The following is a 23,195-nucleotide window of genomic DNA, read 5'->3' as shown; positions in this document are numbered from 1 at the left end:
GACTTTTTGGGGAAAAAGCTAAAGGAGCACCAACCATAACTCATAATAAGTACAGAAAAGGGATGCATGGTATCAGAAAATCATGTCACGTCGATATTATTGGAAAGTATTGCAATTATGATATTGGTTTCAATAAATCTACATTTTCCACCCTCCTCTCTTGCTTCTAATGCTCTATATGATGTTTAGCATCTATGGCATCTTCTGTCAGGTGTGGGCTTGCAGTGAAACTCCCATCAAGTAGGGTGGTTCTTATGCTGACATGTGAATCGTGACCTCAAACCAAACAGTGCTTTGTTTTAATATTGACAATGTATTTGTGACAGGCTGAGGTAATGCTGTTTCAAAACTAAAGTGGGCAAGAGTTACATGCAGCCAACTTCAGGCTCTAACACAGCACATATTTGACTAATTACCCAGCTATAATCAGTCAAGACACTCAAGAATAGCAAAAAGGTATAATTTTCTGCACAATGACCACTTAGAAACTACTACTAAATTGAGTGGGTGCTTATTCTTTAAGCATTTGCTTAGGTCTGCTATGGCAGAAATAAACAAACCTGTAAATCAAAAGTTTAGATAACATTATTATGGTTAATGGCCTGTAGTTGTATAGTGCTTTATCTCTGAGGACCCCCAAGCGCTTTACACTGCAATCAGTGATCCATCTATTCATACACACATTCACACACTGACACTGGTGAGCTACATTGTAGCCACAGCGGCCCTGGGACAGACTGACAGAAGTGAGGCTGGGATACAATCGGCGCCACCGAGCCTTCTGACCACCATCAGCAGACAAGGCTGGTGAAGTTTCTTACCTAAGGACACAACGATTGAGACAGACAGAGCCTGGTAACCCACCAATTACAGGACAAAACCCTACCACCGTTGCCCCGCGACAGAAATATGATTACCTGCAAAAATCATATTATAGCAACAGTATGTTGGAATTCTCTGTTAAATGAAAGCAGTTAAATCATGTTTCACATTTTTGTCTAAATACCTTGAAGTAGTGGTAGTTCTACTCGTAGTGTGAAAATCTCATGTTTGGTGTCACATATCAGCTTTTCCAGCACATCTTCTCTGTTCTTCCAGCTCTGCCTCTTCAGAGCATCCTCCCTACCTCTCAGTGCAAATTGAAACTGGCAGCTCAAACACACATTCACTTTCACGCACACATGCAGACATAATAATGTGTCTCCACCTGATTGCATCCAACCACACAGCTGTAACTCAATACCCTTATAAATAATATTCCCTCTTTCAATCAGCCATAAGAAGCCTGCTGGAAAGGGGAGGGTTTTTTATGATTGCACTGTAAGTGCTCCATAACTCTGAATAATAACAGACGAAGAGAAGTGGTGGTTATTGGAGATAGTGGGTGGTCAGGACCAGTGGGATGCTAATGGGAGAAAAACAAACAGCCTGACAGAGGGATCCATTTTGACCTGAATGATAAGTAAACTTCAGATATCACAAGGGAAATATGGGAGATCATTCATTTCTTTCAGTTATGGTTCCTTAACCATTGCAGAGTAAAAAAAAACAAAAAAAAAACGGTGGGAAACATCATAAAGGAGAGATGGTGAAGATGAAGTCTGCCTGTCTAAATGTAACAAGAGATGTATTTCTCTGATTTATGGGCGTACTGTAACTGGGAAGATTGCAGCAGCTAAAGATTTTGTGGTGAGCTGACTGGAGATTGGATGATCCAAAGACATGATGCAATGTGGATGTTGTGCAACAATAGGTTTCAGTTGGCTAAGAATAACTGTTAGTAAGTGTCAAAGGCAATTATTAATAAAATTAGAAATTCAATCAAAATCACCAAGTAGGGGCACCACCTGATTATCAGTAAATAGTCAAACACCTCTGTCAGTTATTGTTTTATGAATATCTGCCTGGTAAGGTGTGGTATTATAAAAACAATAGATAAAGGAGTAAATTTGTGCACTGGCATCCTCAAACAGCAATCACTACACACAAATACAGAATAAACTCAAACAACTTCTCTCCAAAATACAAGAATATATTAACAAAATACTTTTAACTTCCATTTAAAATACTTTAGTCTAAACCTCTATAAACAAGACTAGTATGTAAATTCAACTGAACTACAAAATAAAGATAAAAAGAATAAGAAAAACTAATAAACTACAGGAAGAATTGTAAAAAAGCAAAAAATAAGAATAAACATAAACCAGTTTTCAATAAAATGCAGTGATGTCATGGTTCAGTGTATATACAGGGGTTGGACAATGAAACTGAAACACCTGGTTTTAGACCACAATAATTTATTAGTATGATGTAGGGCCTCCTTTTGCGGCCAATACAACGTCAATTCGTCTTGGGAATGACATATATAAGTCCAGCACAGTGGTCAGAGGGATTTTAAGCCATTCGTCTTGCAGGATAGTGGCCAGGTCACTACGTGATACTGGTGGAGGAAAACGTTTCCTGACTCGCTCCTCCAAAACACCCCAAAGTGACTCAATAATATTTAGATCTGGTGACTGTGCAGGCCATGGGAGATGTTCAATTTCACTTTCATGTTCATCAAACCAATCTTTCACCAGTCTTGCTGTGTGTATTGGTGCATTGTCATCCTGATACACGGCACCGCCTTCAGGTTACAATGTTTGAACCATTGGATGAACATGGTCCTCAAGAATGGTTCAGTAGTCCTTGGCAGTGACGCGCCCATCTAGAACAAGTATTGGGCCAAGGGAATGCCATGATATGGCAGCCCAAACCATCACTGATCCACCCCCATGCTTCACTCTGGGCATGCAACAGTCTGGGTGGTACGCTTCTTTGGGGCTTCTCCACACCGTAAATCTCCCAGATGTGGGGAAAACAGTAAAGGTGGACTCATCAGAGAACAATACATGTTTCACATTGTCCACAGCCCAAGATTTGTGCTCCTTGCACCATTGAAACTGACGTTTGGCATAGGCATGAGTGACCAAAGGTATGGCTATAGCAGCCTGGCCGTGTATATTGACCCTGTGGAGCTCCCGACGGACAGTTCTGGTGGAAACAGGAGAGTTGAGGTGCACATTTAATTCTGCCATGATTCGGGCAGCCGTGGTTTTATGTTTTTTGGATACAATCCGGGTTAGCACCCGAACATCCCTTTCAGACAGCTTCCTCTTGCGTCCACAGTTAATCCTGTTAGATGTGGTTGGTCCTTCTTGGTGGTATGCTGACATTACCCTGGATACCGTGGCTCTTGATACATCACAAAGACTTGCTGTCTTGGTCACAGATGCGCCAGCAAGACGTGCACCAACAATTTGTCCTCTTTTGAACTCTGGTATGTCACCCATAATGTTGTGTGCATTTCAATATTTTGAGCAAAACTGTGCTCTTACCCTGCTAATTGAACTTTCACACTCTGCTCTTACTGGTGCAATGTGCAATCAATGAAGACCGGATACCAGGCTGGTCCAATTTAGCCATGAAACCTCCTACACTAAAATGACAGGTGTTTCAGTTTCATTGTCCAACCCCTGTATGTACTGTATGTTTAATAAACAAGGTTTGTTATGCTTCCATTTTTTCTTGATTGTTGTTTTAAAAGCTTGTGTCATCTTCTTCACTTCCAATGAAACGTTTGGGATGCATTGAGAAACCCTCTATGAAACCACTGCTGCGACCTGGTTGAGTGAAAATATGTTTTAAACACACCAAATGAGAGCAGACTGAGGATACTCAGCCTGTTACAACTTGTTCACCACTTCGAATAAACCCGAACAATAATGCCTTTACACATTTAAAAGTTATACCACTGCATTTGAAGAAGTTTTAGAATCTCCTACTGCCTGGCCTTTCATCTGTCAGCTGATAAATGGTAAGAAAAATAATACAAAATGGCAACAGATCACAATCCATGTGATGTGTATTGTGCATGTTTTTCACACTGACGATTCAGAGCCAAAATTTGTAATTAGATTAGTGTCATGTGAAAAAAATCTATGCCACATGCATGACTACATCTGCGTTAGAAAAAGCTTCTGGGAAAACCTGAGTGTGCTGCAGGTGAGAACTTGTTGCTGGCAGCTGTTGGTTGTAAACTATGAAATCTTGGGTCAAAACAGCAGAGGATAGAATTTAGCGTTTCAGCTCAAAATGAAGCGGTCACCCTCACAGCAAAGACAAAACACTGAGGCTTTGTGTAGGCTTTACATATGGGGCTTTTTTAAAGGAGGTGTGACATAAAAATAAGTTTTTATTTTCTTTTAAAAAACTAAAATCATACAAAGGCTGCACCTGTCTTTAAACTTTCATGTCTGTGGTTGCCTGACATAAAGGAATGTCAGTCCAGATACAACAACCTGATGAAGACCTGGTCAAAGATGAAGATATTTTGATCGTAATCACTTTCTGTTTGCTTTTTATCTGGGTTTTTCTCACTGCCTAATTAATTAGTGTAACTTTCCTCCCACCACATTTTTCTCTACATCTGAAGTTTAACTTACAGTTTAGACAATGAACTAATGCCAAATGTCCAAATTAGGAATAAAAAAGACAAAAACTATCCTTGATGCATGCTGCATATTAATAACCTCATTTGAGAAAGAATCTTGATAACAACCAGGCAGGCGGAAATTAGTCTGAGCTCATACTCTGTTACCAAGGCAGCACCACGGCAAAAGATGAATCCCTATGGTAACAACATTAAAGTGGCAGGATTTCTCCATGGCAACTCCAAAAAACTAAAAAAAACGCTCTTAAGAGGAAGTTCAGCATGAGAGAGATGATCACAATCAATAGAGCCAGTAGTTTATTTATGCCTGGGAATCAATCTGCTTGTCTAAGACTCAAAGATACAGAGAGGCTGACATTCAATCAGTTTGATTTGCTTGAAAATTCACCAGCTGGGATGGAAAGGTCACTATGAGTGCAGTGACCCTGGGTTCAGTTCTTAATAGGTGTATCTTCTGCTAGATGAGTCTTAAATTTGTTGTCTAAAAAATATACATAACCTTTCTTTTCCATCTGACATTAAATCAGACTAAACCTTTCTTATTTAAGCACAGTTAGGATTACCAAAATTATTCCTGTTCACTTTTAGATACACACATTTTCTTTGTATTTAGTAGAATAGACCAATGAAAGACTAGATTTGGGTCAAAGTTTTTCCACTACAAGCTTCTCAGAATAGTTTGCAGGATCTGCCCACACATTTTCTACGGGTATGTGGTCAGGGCTTTGTTAAAGACAGTTTAAAACATTAATTATGTTGTATTTAACCTCTTAATTCTAAGCCTCTTTTGGAGAGTTCTGTTCAAAAAAGGCAAAATGAAGTGAACCAGTGTTTAGTTCTCAGGAACTAAAATGTTTGTTTAAATTGTTCTAGTATTACAACCAAAAAATATAAAAATATCTTACTGAGTAAATGAATATGGCACACAGCAGAAGAATAAAACAATACACCTAAATAAATGCACCTTATAATCTGAATATTGTTTTGAAAGTAGAAATTCAAACCATCTAGCAAACCACTGTACATAATCTGACTATTAGCAATACCAAAATGAATGCAAAAAATGTCAGCATGGAAATTATAGAGAGGGTTTAAACTATAAAATCTAGGCAAACCTGCAAAATTTGCCATTTTGGCACCATACATGCAATTTGAACTTTCTCAGGTTTTTTTCTTAGGTAGTTTTTTCCCCCCACTTATATTTTACCATAGATAGTCATTCCATCTAATAACAATTGTTTTGGGGGTTTGTTTGGAAAAATCCACCATAACATGTATTTATAAAGAAAACTAATATTTGACACCAAATGGAAAAGATTTATCAACAATAAGATTTAAAATAAAATTATAAAACAGTTATAATGCAAATATGAGCACAGGTAGAAACTGATATAGGTTTCCTCAAAATGCATAAAAACAAATACCACCAATAAATCTGTTATAAGAATAACAACAAAACCAAACTGTTTTCCGAATATGACCTCAGTCAGTAAAACAAAAAGTGAGAACAAAAGTGACAAATGATGAAATATCCTGAACAGCTTCAAAACATTAAAGCTCAAATTCTGTTACATAACCTCCTTTAGAATTAGAAGTACAGCAGTCAATAGGCCAGAGATTAGAATAACTTTACTATCCTTCAATTGTCACTGAGTGTTGATCTGTAGATCAAATGGTGAACTTTCCACCTCCCTTTTTGTCTATAAATGCATTAACCAACAGCATGAACTTTTCTTTTCTGGGTTTAATTAAATCACAAATAAATATGCAAAATTAAGGAATAGACTTTCATACTTAAATAGGGAAAATCTTGTAATTTCTTCATGTTTCATTTCTTGCTAAACTAATACCTCTCTTAAAGGCACGCATTTTTTCTCTTTAGCCCTTAGAAAAAATTTTTTATCAGCAGTTCAGACTTTAAAGAAACACAGAAATTGGTACCAAGTAGCAAAAGTCTGACCGGTGCACCTTTACTCAGGATTCCTTTAACTTTCCCGCAAGTCCCTCTATTCCCTAAAGCTTTTCAAGGCTGCTGATTATACAACACCAAAGATCGAAACTAATGTATAGTATAAAATGTTGTCTCTCCCTTCAGCTAACAATCAGACATGTCTACTGCTGAAACACCCATGTAAAAAAGTGTTAAACAAAAAGGTTAAACAGTCATAAAGCAAGAGACTCTTTTACACTGACAAAAAAAAGCACTTTCTCACACACACACACACACACACACAAACACACGCACACACACACACACACACACACACACACACACACACACACGACAATTGAGAAAGAGCAGACGCACAAACAGCAGCCCCAAAGACTCCCTCCCTTGATTTACAATCCTTCTTTGTCTCAGCATCGACGCACTAACACAATGCTAATGGAAGGGAAAAGGACACGGTTCCACGCCTAAAATGGTCTCATCGCCAAGACTGGTGAGCTGCACATTGACGGGAGTACAGCTGGAAAACTTGGATCTGTATTCACACTCTGCCAGCGAGAACTCAGAAACCAGTGACACACCTGTTATTCCATCATCAAGTTATCTGTCCTGGAAGGGGTGGCAACAGAAGAGCTTGAAAAGTTTTTAAACATTTCAAAAAGTACTGATTTTTACATTGCAGAAAATTAAACACCACACATATTTCCATAATTTTGTTATTAGAAGCACACTTTAACTAACAATAACAATTAGATATTCAAATAAGTGTACCACTGTGATGTAATCATTACAAATTTTCAAATAAGTGGCAACAATACCTGTTTTACCTTTTTAATCACACATAATTTAGTTAAAAGGTCAAACATGTCGATTTCATTTATTTTGTTCTTTATGACTGTATATACCCACTTCAAATTTACTACTAAATGGTTAACATTTGTCATTGCATAACACTTATGAAGATGCTCAATTGTCCTCAGACACTGAAATTTCAAAACAACTCTATAGTGCCAAAAAACTACACAGTTTTCTGGTTCCAATGTGACATTTTGTCACATTGGAACCACAAACTAGTCTACGTATTAGAATTTTACATGGCAGAACAACACAAAGTATTGCAAGCTTACATAGTAGAAGTAAAATGGTATGAATTTTGTTTTTAACATTGCTTACTAGTAATTATGTTTGTAACATGTAATGCATGTTTGTAATATCAGTTTGTATTCATATCCCTAAATCTGATACTGCAAAAAAATAAATAAATTCAGTGCAACAAATTTTTTTCAGAAATCACTTTATTATTGAATAGGCCAATTCTGTGTAATTTAATCTCAGTATAAATACAGTTGCTCTGTGAACACCTCAGAGGCTGGTTAGAGAACACTGGTGAACAAACATCATCACAGCATCATGAAGACCAAGGAACAATGTCAAGACATGGGTAATAAAGCTGTGGAGAAGTTTAAAATAGGGTTAGGTTATAAAACGTTTTTCCAAACTGTGAACATTTTCCACAGTACTGCTCATAGCACAACAGTTACTTTTACAAGACATGGCTGTCAACCTAAACTGATAGGAGAGAATTACTTAAATAAGCAGCCAAAAGGCACATGTTAACTCTGGAGGAACTCAAGAGATCCAGAGTAAGACTGCTGAATTTGAATCCTACAGCCAAACGATAGAATTCACCAGTCTGCACTGGTGTCAGTCGGTGCAACTACCCTATTGGAGTTTCTTTCTGTTTCCCTTTCTGTCTCAGTGAATTATAACTGGTGACACACTGGTACGTATGCATCCATTCATTTATTGGCTTATCCTTTCTTTCTGTAGGCAGATTTTTTCTGTTCAGTGCAGCTGATTTTCAATAGGATAAGGATGTCTTGTTCTGATCATCATTTGCCCCCTAAAATAACATTTTCTGACTTAATAATAATAATCATTAAAATACCACTGTATCAGTACCACTGTATTGCCTATGTAATCCAATGTGTTTGAACGCAATAATCAACATGTACTTTGATGCTTTTTGAGTTTAATAAAAATTAGAGAAAGGGTAGGGCGTTCGCTTTGTTGCACAAATGTCGGAAATCTTGTAATTCCTTCATATTTTCTTGGATTCAAAACTGTAAAACTATCTCCACCAAAGAACCTAAGGCACAGTTTCTTCTCTTTCATGGTTCTTTTAAAAACCCATAAAATTCAAAAGCATATCTGTTTAAAATCAAGCTGGTAAGTCAACAAAATAAGTATCACTTTTATGCTGGCGTCACTTATTATTATTATGTCATGCATTAATATTACTTGCAGTCAAAAGAAACATGTTGGTAAAATTCAGAGTACTTAAACCAAAATATCGTACAGGGGTATTAATTATTTTGGCTTTAATGGGGTGTGTTTCATTTATGACATCTCCTATTACATATATTAAACATGTACAGGTCAGAAGATTTTAAGATGTACAGTGTTCTAGTGTGTAAGGCTATGGTTGATAGTGTGCTGACCCCCCTGGGAGTACATTCAATTTAGCAAAATATAGGTCAAACTCCCCTGTAGCAGCAGCCTCCTCAAGCATTCAGCATGCCGAGATTAGTTAATTTTTCATCAGTGCAGACAGAGCTTCTGCATAACGCAACATAAATTTAGGTAATGGTATAATGGGGTAATTGCTAAAAGGTGTACGTAATACTTTTATGTACTTTATCGCTGTGTTATGTTATTGACAATTAAGTTGTGATGCTCAAGCCAGCCAAGTTTTAAACATGTCCAAAATAAAATTGTCTTTGGTGGCCAAAGATTAAATTCTCATATTCCACATACCATAAAAATGGTGGTAAGTTACACAGGTGTCTGAAGGCAACATTGGGGGCACAAATATGTTTGAAGGGTACTGTATATTTTAACAATAATTTATGCAATTCAAACACATTAAATTTAATTATATTTAATGCTCTCCTTGAACCACCACCTTAACGTGGTGGAGGGGTTTGAGTGCTCAAATGATCCTAGAGGCTATGTTGTCTGGGGCTTAAATGCCCCTGATAGGGTCTCCAATAACAAACAGGCCCTAGGTGACAGGTCAGACAAAGAGCGGTTGTAGACACCTTCATGAGGACTATTAAATTGAGGCACGTGACGTTGCCTGGTACGGCGGAGCCGGGGTCCCACCCTGGAGCCAGGCCTGGGGTCGGGACTCATCGGAGAGCGCCTGGTGGCCAGGTTGCTCCTCGCAGGACCCAGCCAGGCCAAACTCAAACGAGAGATGCGAGGCCATCCCCCAGTGGGCCCACCACCTGCAGGGGGAACCGCGAGGGACCGGTGCATAGAGGATTGGGCGGCGGACGAAGGTGGAGACCTCTGCAGGCCCATTCCCGGATGCTTAGGCTGGCTCTAGGGACGTGGAATGTCACCTCGCTGGGGGGGAAGGAGCCTGAGCTTGTGCGGGAGATCGAGAGACTAGAAATCATCGGGCTTGCCTCCATGCACAGCGTGGGGTCTGGAACCCATCTCCTCGACAGGGCCTGGACTCTCTTCTAATCTGGAGTGGACCACGGGGAGAGGCGGCGAGCTGGGGTGGGTTTGCTTGTTGCCCCCCAACTCAGCCGTCTCGTGTTGGGGTTTACCCCAGTGGATGAGAGGGTTGTATCCCTGCGCCTTCGGGTTGGGGACAGGTCTCTGACTGTCGTTTCAGCCTACGGGCCGAGCGGTAGTGTGGAGTACCCGAGCTTATTGGCGTTCCTGTTGGGGGTGCTGGATAGTGCCCCTCCCGGGGACTCCATTATTCTGCTGGGGGACTTCAACGCCCACGTGGGAAACGACAGTGACACCTGGAGAGGCGTGATTGGGAGGAATGGCCTCCCCGATCTGAATCCAAGTGGTGTTTTGTTATTGGACTTCTGTGTTAGTCACGGATTTTCCATAATGAACACCATGTTCAAACATAAGGGTGTCCATCAGTGCACTTGGCACCTGGACACCCTAGGCAGGAGGTTGATGATCGACTTTGTTGTTGTATCATCAGACGCTCAGCCGCATGTTTTGGACACTCGGGTGAAGAAAGGGGCTGAGCTGTCCACTGATCACCACCTGGTGGTGAGTTGGATCCGCTGGAAGAGGAGAAAGCCGGACAGACTTGGCAGGCCCAAGCGCATAGTGAGGGTCTGCTGGGAACGTCTGGCGGAGCCCTTGGCCAGGGATGTATTCAACTCCCACCTCCGGGAGAGCTTTGACCAGGTTCCGAGGGATGTTGGAGACATAGAGTCCAAGTGGACCATGTTCTCCGCATCTGTTGTCGATGCTGCTGCCCGTAGCCGCGGCCATAATGTCTGGGGTGCCTGTTGCGGCGGTAATCCCTGAACCTGGTGGTGGACACCGGCATTAAGGGATGCTGTCAAGCTGAGAAGGAGTCCTATTGGCTGTGGTTGGCTTGAGGGACTTCTGAGGCGGCTGACGGGTACCTGTGTCAAAGGCAAAAACTCAGGCCTGGGAAGAGTTTGGTGAGGCCATGGAGAAGGACTACCAGTTGGTACCAAAGCGATTCTGGCAAACCGTTCGGCGCCTCAGGAGGGGGAAGCAGTGCTTCACCAATACTGTTTACAGTGGGGTTGGGAGGCTGCTGACCTCGACTGGAGAAATTCGGTGGAAGGAGTACTTCGAGGATCTCCTCAGTCCAGCCCTCACGCATTCCCTGGTGGAAACAGGCTGGGGACTATATAAGATCCTTATCCTATTGAAAATCAGCTGGAATGAACAGAAAACGTCTGCCTACAGAAAGAAAGCATAAGCCAATAAATAAATGGATGCATACATACCAGTGTCACCAGTTATAATTCACTGAGACAGAAAGGGTGAAAGGTTTGAGTTTAAAAAAAAAACAAAACGATTTTTTATTGTTTGACCTGCCAGTCACCCTTTAGAACTAATCAATGGCGGATTAACTGGTGCATCTCTAGTTTCTCTGAAGGTTTATCCACCAGGACAGATCTGCAATCCGGTCCACTTTCTTAGATATTGACCATTTCCAATTATTTTACAATTAACTCTGCAGAAAAGAGCAGACTAAATACCACCATGTTACATTCACAACCGAGTAAGTTGCACATTAACCAGCTGCTGTTTGCAGCCATCAACACGTTTCAGGCATAATCCTGTTTATGTGACGGCTCTTCTTGTCAATAGCTACCATTCAGTTTTCACAGACTCTGTCTATGTTGTCCCACTGTGTGTCTGGCTCTGCTGCTTCACTGACCTGACTGCACATATACATTAGTATCCTGACAAAAGCAAGCTCAGAATAATGCCACATACAGTTAACAGGCAGTTACACATTGAATCTTGAGTGCAAATAAAAGCGTAAAGCGCTAAGTCAACACAAATCCACTGATCTTCCATGTTTGTCCGAGGCTCAGGCTACATGCATTTTACAACTGCTCTCTGGAAGTATACCAACAGGTGTTTACCAAATACTTGAGCACCTTCTCAAACACAATAATTCAGTTACTTGACATTACCTCACCATGATTGAGGTCATGTTTACCCACTTCACTACAATACACAGCTTTGAAATGCAGCCAGTGGGTGTTAGTGAGCTCACTGCCTCCCCTGCAGCCCACTGAGTCAGCTGAACTGGACATTTCTCCCCACAGTCAGCAGGATGATGGGAAAGCATCACTTAGTAAAATTAATAGGAAAACTAGTAGGACAAAGATGACTAATTTAGTATTTTGAGGCTTTAAAACTGGTAACATTTAACACATTACTAAACGTAATACAACAACATACTTTTTCCCTGTTATTTAAAGTTTTTAAGCTGGTTAAATTCACATAATAGTTGCATTCTGGAATGCGTAAAATGTCATGAAAGTCATCATACAGAATGGAAAACAAAGAAACAATAAAATATAAAACAATCAAAGCATAAAGAGAAAGAAAATTGGTTGTACAAAAAAGGAAAAACAAATTGTCTGGAGTCTGACTTGTCAGATGTCAGCCTTCAAAGTGGCCTTCAATTATTCTCTGACTTCAGATCAGATTTTTATTCAAATACCCTTGTATTTCAAAGAGTCTATAATGTCATGCACCATTACAAGGTTCCAAGGGCCTTTGGTAGAGGAACAGGCCCACAGCATCACAGATCCTCCACCTTACTGACACTTGTTGAAAACTCATATTAAACGTCCCTCAATGCACTGATCACCTTAAAGTGCCTGTGACATCAAATTTCCATGATAAACCCAATTACATTTTTGGAAAGAAACAATTGTTAAAATATTTTAAAAAGTAAAGTCATGCCACTGAAATGAACAGTTGTTGAGATATATGGTCATAAATTTCACTAAAAAGTCATTTCCAGACTACTGCTATGCGATTTTGTTGCACTCTTTTATGATGTCAACGGGAACCCCTGTAGGTAAACTGATTGCTGTTAAAAAGTGAAGAATCTGATATTTCTGTAGATATATTTCAGTCACTTTCACAGAGAGACGCAGCAGTCAGGAGAAGATAGTCAGCTTTCATCAGATGGCAGAGCACAAGTGCTGCGGCGTGCGGACGGCCATTTAATTCGACCAGAGTCTATTTTTGCCACAGGATGGCCGGAGTCAATATGCATGAATCATTCCACACCACCAGGAAACAGAACGAGCACATCCAGATTTTCAAAATAATTTACATAGTAGATCTCGCTATATTAATAAATACACACACATATTTATATATACACATGTATATATTAGAAGTTGTTTACATTAGATCAATTAGATCAGTTACTGGGTTAACTAAGGTATTATAAACTGAACAATTAACATTAAAAGCACCAAATGAAGCAACAAATATAGCTTCGCTGCACTCAGTGTACTCACCCAGTGTAGAACAAAACAAATGAAAATATCTGGATGCATAAAATGAAAAATGAAGCCATTTGACTGGTTTAACTTCCACAGAATGAGTTGTTTTGGACTTGCTACTGCATTTACCACTGGCTTTAACTGCGCAATCTGCGTATGGTTCTTGGAACTCCTCCAGGTTCTGAAGCGGACCGGACTGGAGCAGATACATTGTCCATACAGTATATATATGGCACTGAATGAAACAACTGGAGGTGAAATTAGCAGCATGGAGCAGTAGCAGCAGACACAAGGGATGATTCCAGATCTGAAGACACCATCTGGTGTATCATTTCTTTTTTATTAGAATCTTTAGAGAAACATTTATTTAAATATATGGTATGTGCAAGTAATTTTTCCTATTTTAATAATAATAATAATTTTGGATTATTATTATTATTAATAATAATAAATAATAATTTCAAATTTTTAATTATTAACAATACGTGACGATAACTAAGTGTCAGTGTGGTTTCCGGGCTTTGTTAACAAGGCAGGTGGCAGATGGGAAAAAACTGTTCTTGTGGCGTGAGGTTTTGGTCCGGATGGACCGCAGCCTCCTGCCAGAGGGGAGAGTTTCAAAGAGTCTGTGACCAGGGTGGGAGGGATCAGCCAGAATCTTCCCTGCCCGCTTCAGGGTCCTGGAGGTGTACAGTTCCTGGAGCGACAGTAGACTGCAGCCAATCACCTTCTCAGTAGACCGAATGACACGCTGCAGCCTGCCCTTATCCTTGGCTGTAGCAGCGGCGTACCAGATGGTGATGGAGGAGGTGAGGATGGACTCAATGATGGCTGTGTAGAAGTGCACCATCATAGTCTTTGGCAGGTTGAATTTCTTCAGCTGCCGCAGGAAGAACATCCTCTGCTGGGCTTTCTTGATGAGGGAGCTGATGTTTGGCTCCCACTTGAGATCCTGGGAGATGATGGTTCCCAGGAAGCGGAAAGATTCCACAGTGTCAATTGTGGAGTCACAGAGGGTGATGGGGGCAGGTGGGGCTGGGTTCTGCCTGAAGTCCACAACCATCTCCACTGTCTTTAGAGCGTTGAGCTCAAGGTTGTTCTGGCTGCACCAGTCCAACAGATGGTCCACCACCCATCTGTACGCGGACTCGTCACCATCAGAGATGAGTCCGATCAGGGTGGTGTCGTCTGCAAACTTCAGAAGCTTGACAGACCGGTGACTGGAGGTGTAGCTGTTGGTGTACAGGGAGAAGAGCAGAGGAGAGAGAATACAGCCTTGGGAGGAACCAGGTCTGATCCAGGGACCTCTGATCCCTTTCACTTCAGAAAAGTAGTGCAGACCAATGGATGCTGTCGTAGTATTGCTGCCACTACCAGCAATGCAACGTCTCACCATATTAACGCCGTTTTTAACACAAGATGGCTTGTACCTGAACATTTTATCATTGACACTCATGCAATGAAAGACTGGAGACTTCCCCTTTCACATAATTTTGGGGCGACTATGGACTTACAAAATTTGACATCAAAATAAGCTTATTTTGTGTCATAATTGTCTTTTATCAAGTCTTAAATATCAATATCATGTCAATTACTGCCCAATTCCTTCAATATTAAGATGTTTTCTTTCAATTTCTGCATTTGTGAAAAAATCGTGTCACAGGGACTTTAATGTGTTAATTATAAGAAATGCTTCAATTGCATTAACTTTTTTAGAACTACTGAATTTCATAACATGGTATTTATTTGTATAATTAAAAGCTGAACAAATGGCCGGATGTTTCTCTTTATAATGTTTTGCTGCTTTTGTGTGGAGGTGCTTGTGCTGCGCTCTGACAAAATGGCTCCCTATGTGAGCCATTTTGCAAAAAAAAAAAAACACAGTAGGCTGCTAGCTTCACACCCCCATGAGAATTTATCTGTGATCCTCTGTACTCACTCTGACTGCAGTCTAATCTCCAAAATCTTCCTTCAATGAAATGAACCATCACTTTTATTTATCTAGCTATGGTCATTTGCTTCAGTTGTGAATATTTTTTAAATATGCCAAAAACCTGTAGATAAGTAAGCTCGTCTCCATGACAGAACTGGCCGCGATGTGTACTTTCTGTTGAACTCATCATGGCATCCCATAAAATCCAAAACATTTCCCTAACATAGCATTTCTCCTTTTGATCCTGTCAGACCACACAGAGCAATCATTGTGGTGACAATTGGCTTTTCACCAGGACATAGGTGGAGTCTCACACATATTGTTTGCTCTTCTACAATAAACCTCTAGCACAGAGTCTTGGCAACAGGCAGCAGTACTTTGGAAGTGAACAGCCTTCCATTTCCCACTACAATCTGTGGTCAACCATTAAGCCAGGAGGAACCACAGACAAGTAGACGCACAAAAGCACAGATGGGCAACAGTGTGCGTGAAAGCAAGACTTTGGTATTGGACAAGTTTAGTCAGTTCAAATATGTATTTCAGCCTTCAAAAAACAATGTTGACACCAAAATATTAGTTAAGGGATGTATTTTTAGGTTTAAGGTATGCAGTTAAAAAGTTGAGAAACAAGGCTGGGAACTACTTTCACATCTACTAATTTGTTACAAAGATCATTACTTCACAATACCTGCTGTCCCAGTTTGAAAACTTTACATGCTATCATAACATCTTGAAATTTATGACAGCAATCTTCTGAAGTACGCAAATCTCTTCCTGGATTGTAAAACAATGCAGTAGTTCGAGTTCTTGTGTTGCCATCTGGCAAAGCATAAACAAAGGTCAACACAGTATACATGACAGATTAATATGAGCGTAAAATGTGATGTTCACCTTTAAAATGTGTCGTCTCCAGCACTAAATAAATGGCCAGGAAAGTATACACAAGTGTAACCTGCCATAGGAGTAACGATTAACCAAAACTGTGAATGATTTAAGTTATGCTGGAATAAAACCAAGCAGAATAAAGACACAGAGTCAACACCTTTTAGACAAACATGCTCTATGCTTAGACTGTTTCTGAAATGTTTGCAATTGTCTATTTGTGGTGACTACCTGCCATAAACCTCTGCAGGGTCAAGGTTGACGTTTGAGGCTTCAATCAAAAGGATTTAAGGTTAGAAGTTACACACTTTGGTTTGGTTTTATCTTATCTAAATGTAGGCAATTAGTGTTTTTAGATTCAAGTTTTTTTTGTCATCTTTCAGTTTGCTGAATCAAAAGGTTTGCCTTGCATTTTTTTTTTTTTATCTTGCCACAAGTCCATAATTAGATTTAGGGATGTACTTTGAATGGACCATTCCAACACAGGAATATGTTTTGATCTTGAACCATTGTTTTACCATTGTCTGTATTTTTAAAGACGTTGTCTTGCTGAAAAAACTGTTTCCCTGTACCTGCTAAACAAAAGCATCTCCATATCATGATTCTGGCACCATTAAGTTCCACCATGGGAATGGTGTGTTCAGCTAGTGTTTAGTCTTGTTCCAAAAATTAGATTTTGTATGTAGGCCAAGACCTTTATTGTGTTCTGCAACCAACTGCAAATCAAACTTCCATCAATAATGGCTTTCTTCTTGCCACTTCTCCACTATGCGTGGTTGTAAGAAAACGTGAAAACAGATTTAACATGTATGAACAATTTTGTGATGCACTGTTGTAAGAAACTTCATTTTTATTAAGCTTTAAACCAGTGTTTTCTCACAGCAGTGACTGCAGCTAAATCCATAATGGTAGAAAACAACAAATAAGGGGTGGATTTAGTCACATACAGCTGCAAATTATCTAATTTCAAACAGCTCATGTAAAAACAGCGGCAAGCCTAAACAGCAATCTAGGGCACAACCCATAGATACAGGAGACTTAATGGCTTCATATGAAGTGCATCTTGGAATTAATAAATAATCCTGTTAAAAGCATTTGTTTCAAATCATATAATCGTATGTTTTGTTTTTTTTTTAAACCGGAGAAATCTAACATATGCATATTACAAAAAATCATTAAAATAAGCAAACCTTTGGCTTTACAGTGTACAATCTCTTATATTTTCATTTCATTTCTGTAGATATCCTGTATCAATGGATCTGTGCTGTTAGGCTTTACTGGTATACAACTGCTAACCTCATTTTGTGAAGAAATGCACTTTTTCACTTAAACAGTCACAAAAACCTGGAGTAAATCCGAATATTACAACAATGTCATCTCTTGTCCCATAAATTAAGATAACAGCTATCAAATGTGTTAGTCTCCATTTGTTTTTGAAGTAAACACTGCAGGAGAGAGGTTTTACTAAGATTTGGCTCTATTCCAGTGGACATTAAACTTGCAAAGTACTGCAAGTTTAATGTCAAAACTGTTCATGCGTGTTTCACATGGGGGAAGGCAGACCTGTCAGCGTCCTTTCCTCTTGAGTTTAACCTGAGCAGATTTCTTTGGAACACCATGGAAACCCCAACAAATAAAAAGAAACAAGGAAAAGATTTTAAATTAAAACAAAAAAGTGACTTAGAATTACACTATTCATGGTTCAGATTTTCACATATCAAGTTTTAAACCATCTTTCAACAGATGTTTGTCTTACTTTTTTTTGCATCAAAACCCTTTAAAGGCTGCAGCAATCTCTGTTAGTTGAACAACGTTTGCCCTCCACTTAACTTTCCACTGACAGGTATGAACACATGACTCTGAACAGCAAGATTCAGCCATCAAGTCAAGTTATTACAGTGTGTAATAAATCTGTATAAGTTTCACTTTTTGAACATAATTACTTTTTCATGATTTTCTAATTTACTGAGATGCATCTGGATGTGAAGGATACAGAATCTGATCACTATAGGGTTGTTATGCAGTGTAATTCCATAGTAATATACAGGAGGGCGAATGATAATGCAGAAGTCTACTGGCAGACTCACAAAACATAGAAAAGCCTCAATAAATACTTTACTTGTATGTTTTGACGCCTAAAAATGCACTTTTAAATGGAACACCGCGTTACATTTAGTGTTTAGAGAAACCACTACCACTCTTTAACTTGTGCTGTCTAACTGATGTTATAAGCGGCTACCTAATCGACAAAAACAACGCCATCGGATAAAAAAACAAAAAAACAACTGAGATAAAAAAAAGTTGTAGCTTTGTGGGGCATTAAAACTTTTACAGCCCGCTTACCTGTTCTTCGCAGTCACCTGTGGCGGAAGAGGCCATGTTGGAGAAGAAGAAGCGTGCTATCTCAGGTGAGTTTGATCCACAGGAGGTCCACACAATGTAAAATATCCGCTGTGGAAACGCATAAGAGGGTCAAACATCAGAGGAAGATCGACTCTTGGTCCAACTGGAGCCCTCAGAGATGGTACAGTATCCCGGAGACAGCAGAGTTCTGCAACGGTGAAAACTCCAGGTGACGCGGGGTGGGGGTGGGGGGGGGGGGTGTGTGGGGGGGGGGGGGGGGGGGTGGGGTGGTACTGCTACTACCCTCCGCCGCTGCCTGAAGGAGCAACTCTCAACGAAACTTAAAGTACACCCGCTAGGGGCGGCGTTGTTCGCTTCGACCCGATAATATTTGGGCTAAAATAAATAAATAAATAATGACATCTAAAGACATCTAAAATAATGCTCACCCTCTACAGATGATCCACATGGCCCTGTCTTTCAGTGTTTAACCCTTTCTCTCTCCTAGACATGGCGATTGACTGAGCTTTTACTGTGACTAACCCTATGTGCTCTCTTTCAGACTCTAACCTTGAAAACTGTCTCAGAGTTTATCTGTTCTTTCTTTCTAGGTGAAACGACTAAAGGAGCTACATCCATTAACATTTACTTTTCCTTCCCATAGAAAGTACTCCTGGATCAGTGATTCTTTGTTCTCTTTGTGTCTCTGCTCTGTTCTCTCAAACCCCCAGTCGGTCGTGGCAGATGGCCACTCACACTGAGCCTGGTTCTGCTGGAGGTTTCTTCCTGTTAAAAGGGAGCTATCCTCTCCACTGTCGCTACATCCATGCTGAGGATGAGGGATTCCTGGAAAGTCAACGCCAGTGATTGTCCACTGTCTCTACATCCTCATCCAGAAGGAGGGAATGCTGCAAGTCCCTGACTGGATGCAATCTGCTGGGTTTGCTTAGACAGAAAAACTTTGTATCCAATTTGAATAAATAACTGAATCTGACTGCACTGTTCAATGGTTAGGATTAATTGGAATGTATGTACCTGACTTTTGTGAAGTGCCTTGAGACGACATGTGTTGTGAATTGGCGCTATATAAATAAACTGAATTGAATTGTAGTTTTTTTTGTTTTTTTTTTCCAAAAGTGAAAGTACTTGTGGAGGGCTAAATTATCACAATCCAATAAATAAATTAAATATTTGTGCAAATGATTAAATAAAATCGAGACACATGTGAAATAGCCTACATTTAATAAACATTATGTTAAACATAAAAATAACTATTTAATGAAAATTGTATTTATTTATTCTTTATTCTACAGTTCATGATGAAATATTAACTGCTGTGGTTCACCACACAGATAAGCAAAAGTTTCTGGCACAACCTCAACTCCCAAGATGCATGATGAGGTTCAGCTCACCAAGCAGACCTTAACATCTAATTTGCAAACCTGCTCAACAACACAATTGTAGATGAATCTCCGTAGGTGTGTTTTCACTCCAGGAACGGTTTTCCAGGAACTTACACCACTGGAACCAAAAAATCTACCTTAGAAAACAGCCTTGGTAGGGTGGTGGTACTTTTTGGCTGGAGTGTTACCTTTAAGTGGAGTTTTGTGAAGAGTTAGCGGTAAACATTTTTAATGCTTGATTATTCGTGGCTTTCTGTTTCAATTATCTCTAGTACTTTTCCAAGAACAACAACTACTTCTAAGAATTAGTTCTACATTCACTTCAACCAGGTTAGATATGAGGCAATTCATGTTTGTAGTTCACCATCTAAATATTCTGAACTATAGCTATATGGTGTGTCCAAGCATATTGATGGAAAGATGAGTGGAAGAAAAAAATGCAGTAGAGAAAAGTAAACAAAAAGAGGAGAATAAATTCTGTTTAACCGGCCCACCTTAAAACAATCTGAATGAAACTTTGACTTAGGCTTTCAGCGTATGGAGGTGTAGAGAATTAACACTCATTAATTACATTTTTTATTTGGTGGGGGTTCAATTTTATCTTTATATTAATATATACAACTTAAGCTAATTACGTTTTTTTTAATTTTAGGTTATTTCTTTCAGTTTTTAGTGTAACTTGAAAAATCATAATGTCTGACTGTAGAATACTTCACAACCACCGCTTGCTACTCCCTTACTCTAAAAGATAGAACAGTGAAGGAAGTCGGCATTGGGGAGATTTGTTAAAGCTTTTCACAATTACACATTTCCATGGCATTTAAAGTGTTATTGCTGTGATGGAATTATATTTTAATTGCTAGAAAACAATTATTTTGGAGATGGCAATCTGTTATGTCAGCTCTCACTGGCATCTTAGTTGGTGCATTAAATATATATTTGTTATCTATCGATTTCCACAATGTTTGGGGTGATTGTTCTTTAAATCCACAACCACTAGGAAGCAATCTGATATTGATGTGTTGGTCTGATTTCAGTTTGTTCACCAGATTCTGTACTCTGCTTTTGCAGTCAGATCAGATCACTCAAGCAGAAAAAAATCCTACAGAACTCTTTCAGGGTCAGTTGAATATTTACGGTGGTTCTCAAAAATGAAAATTTGTTTGCCTGTTTTTTTGGGATAAATGAGACCCCAATAAATCATTTCAAAAGGTTTATTTCCCCAACTATTAGAAATGTACCTAGTACAAGTCCACTAAAGTTGCAGTAACTGAGCTGCATAAGTGTGCAAACCCCTAAACTAACACTTTGTTGAAACATCTTTCAATTTAGTTTCAGGCCTCTTTCTACCAAAGATGTCTAACATCTACTACTAGAATACCACATCTCAAAGGTTCTCCATGTCTCTGATTGTGAAGGCATGTCCCTCTTCAGGTGACTCCACAGACTGTAGTTTGGATTCTGGCTAAACCATTCCAACACATTCATTTTCCTATTATTTAGTATCTTTTGTTTATTTGTGTTAAAATTCAACCTTCGGATTTCTAATAGACACCTGAATGTGCCTGACTTGCATTTAGGACTACGCTCAACTTCCTTAACCTTGATAAAAAGCTCGGTTCCAATAAAAATAGTAAAGCCAGAGCATGATGACTCCACCACAATCTTCACTGTTAGTATGGAAATCTATGATGTGCAGGTTTGCTTTGTGCCAAACTTCCAAAAGTACAAGTTTGGTTTCATCATGCCATAATGCATTCTTTTGTGAGGTTCTAGCAAGTCCTGGATGTTTTCTTTGAAGGAAAGGGCTGCCGTCTTGGAACCCTACTCTCCATAGAATATTGCCACATGTAGAAGGCAACCAAAACTAACCTCAAAATCCCACAGCTTCTTCAGTGTTACCATCAGGTTTGACAGTTTCCCTGGACAAAAAAACAGGCATTTAATCTGCCATCTATTCTTTTTGAGGACCATTATACATGAACAGCCATCTGACCTTGGGTTTCAAGAAAGTATTCTGTAACCAGCAACTTCCAAGACGTGTAACTTCCAGACAGCGACCAGCAATTATCAACCAGTAATCCTGAAAGTCAACAGTAACCTTCAAATTCTGAAAGGAACCAAACAATTTTGGAAAGTTACCAACAAGATCCAAACCCTGAAAATTTCAGAAGGTATCCTGTAGCCTGCAAAATCCCAAAAGTACCTATAGATTCCAACTAGCAAATTCAGAAAAGTGACCATCAGATTCCAAGATGTTACACTGAGGCTAAAAGTATCCAACACACATTTAAGTTGCAGAAGTAACCACTAAGTTCTGAAATGTTACCAGAGGAAAGCAACTTCATGAAAAGTATATTTTACACTCAGAAAAGTAACTTGCAACTCCCTAGAAAGTATGCACTGTATTATTTTTCCATCTAAACTTTGGTTTATTCATTCATTCCATGGCTTCTGAATCACATCATTGCATTATTTTTTTCTGTACACACACATAAAACCTTCATTTCAACTCACTGAATGAAACAAATCTCAAATGTGGCCAATTTTGGAGTTGATTCCATGTATGAGGGGGCGGAGCCATAAAACAAGCCCCTGGCATCCTCATTATTATGGAGCATCCTCCAGCAATCACCTCGTTTGTGCAGAAAAACTTACACTTGGGTAGCATAGTCTTTAAAATATTTGATGCAACTGAAGACAGTGAATTAGTCCAATAGATATTAGATATCCACATCTAACAAGTGGAATCTGCAACTCCTGGTATGTGGTATTTGAGAACGGTCTTATGACCAAGACTAAGTGCAACTTTGCGTGACACTCTTTGCTGCAATTCAATTGACCCTATATAATGTATTACTTTAATAATGTCAATGTTCAATCAAAACAGTGAACCAGGGCAGTTGTCCATTTAGTCAACATTTCATTTCCAGTTAACACATAAAAAAGGTGTTTGTTGGGTTAAATTGTTTTAATAAACATAACGTCGTAAAGATGAACTCTTTTGCTCTCAAGTAACAAAATATAATTGTGTAGCCTGTTATATTTAACCTGTTTTATAAAACTTTCATAGCGTTTCCACCTGTGTCCCTACATGCAGAGGATGAGAAGGAGGGTGAAAAATCAAGAGGGATAAACCGTTTGTTGTAAGTATTTGGATGTTTTTAAGATTGGAAAACACAAAAAAGTTATCCACTATCTCTGCAGCTAAAGCCGTCACAGACAAAGTTACCACGTCTTGAACAGATTCAGTTTATACAGTGTTTGAATTTCAACACATGAGGGCAGTGTTGACCTAAAAAACATTTTCCCTCAGACTTAAACCTTGGCAGGACTGGAGGAAAATCCAGAC

The 23,195-nt window shown here is 39.4% G+C and overlaps 1 protein-coding gene across 1 annotated transcript in view; it reads right to left on the bottom strand.

The window, feature by feature from the left end:
* LOC124874916 (ankyrin-3-like) overlaps positions 1 to 18,661 on the bottom strand; it is a 223,918-nt gene extending 205,257 nt beyond the window's left edge. The window contains exon 1 of the mRNA XM_047376558.1: positions 18,441 to 18,661. Coding sequence (XP_047232514.1) covers positions 18,441 to 18,476 — 36 coding nt within the window. The 5' untranslated portion in view covers positions 18,477 to 18,661. The remainder of the gene's footprint in view (positions 1 to 18,440) is intronic.
* Positions 18,662 to 23,195: the final 4,534 nt, after the last annotated feature.

The sequence above is a fragment of the Girardinichthys multiradiatus genome, chromosome 10 (assembly GCF_021462225.1).
Source record: "Girardinichthys multiradiatus isolate DD_20200921_A chromosome 10, DD_fGirMul_XY1, whole genome shotgun sequence".
Lineage (NCBI taxonomy): Eukaryota > Metazoa > Chordata > Actinopteri > Cyprinodontiformes > Goodeidae > Girardinichthys > Girardinichthys multiradiatus.
Note: the sequence above shows the minus strand (reverse complement) of the source record. Positions and strands in the feature narration are given on the sequence as shown.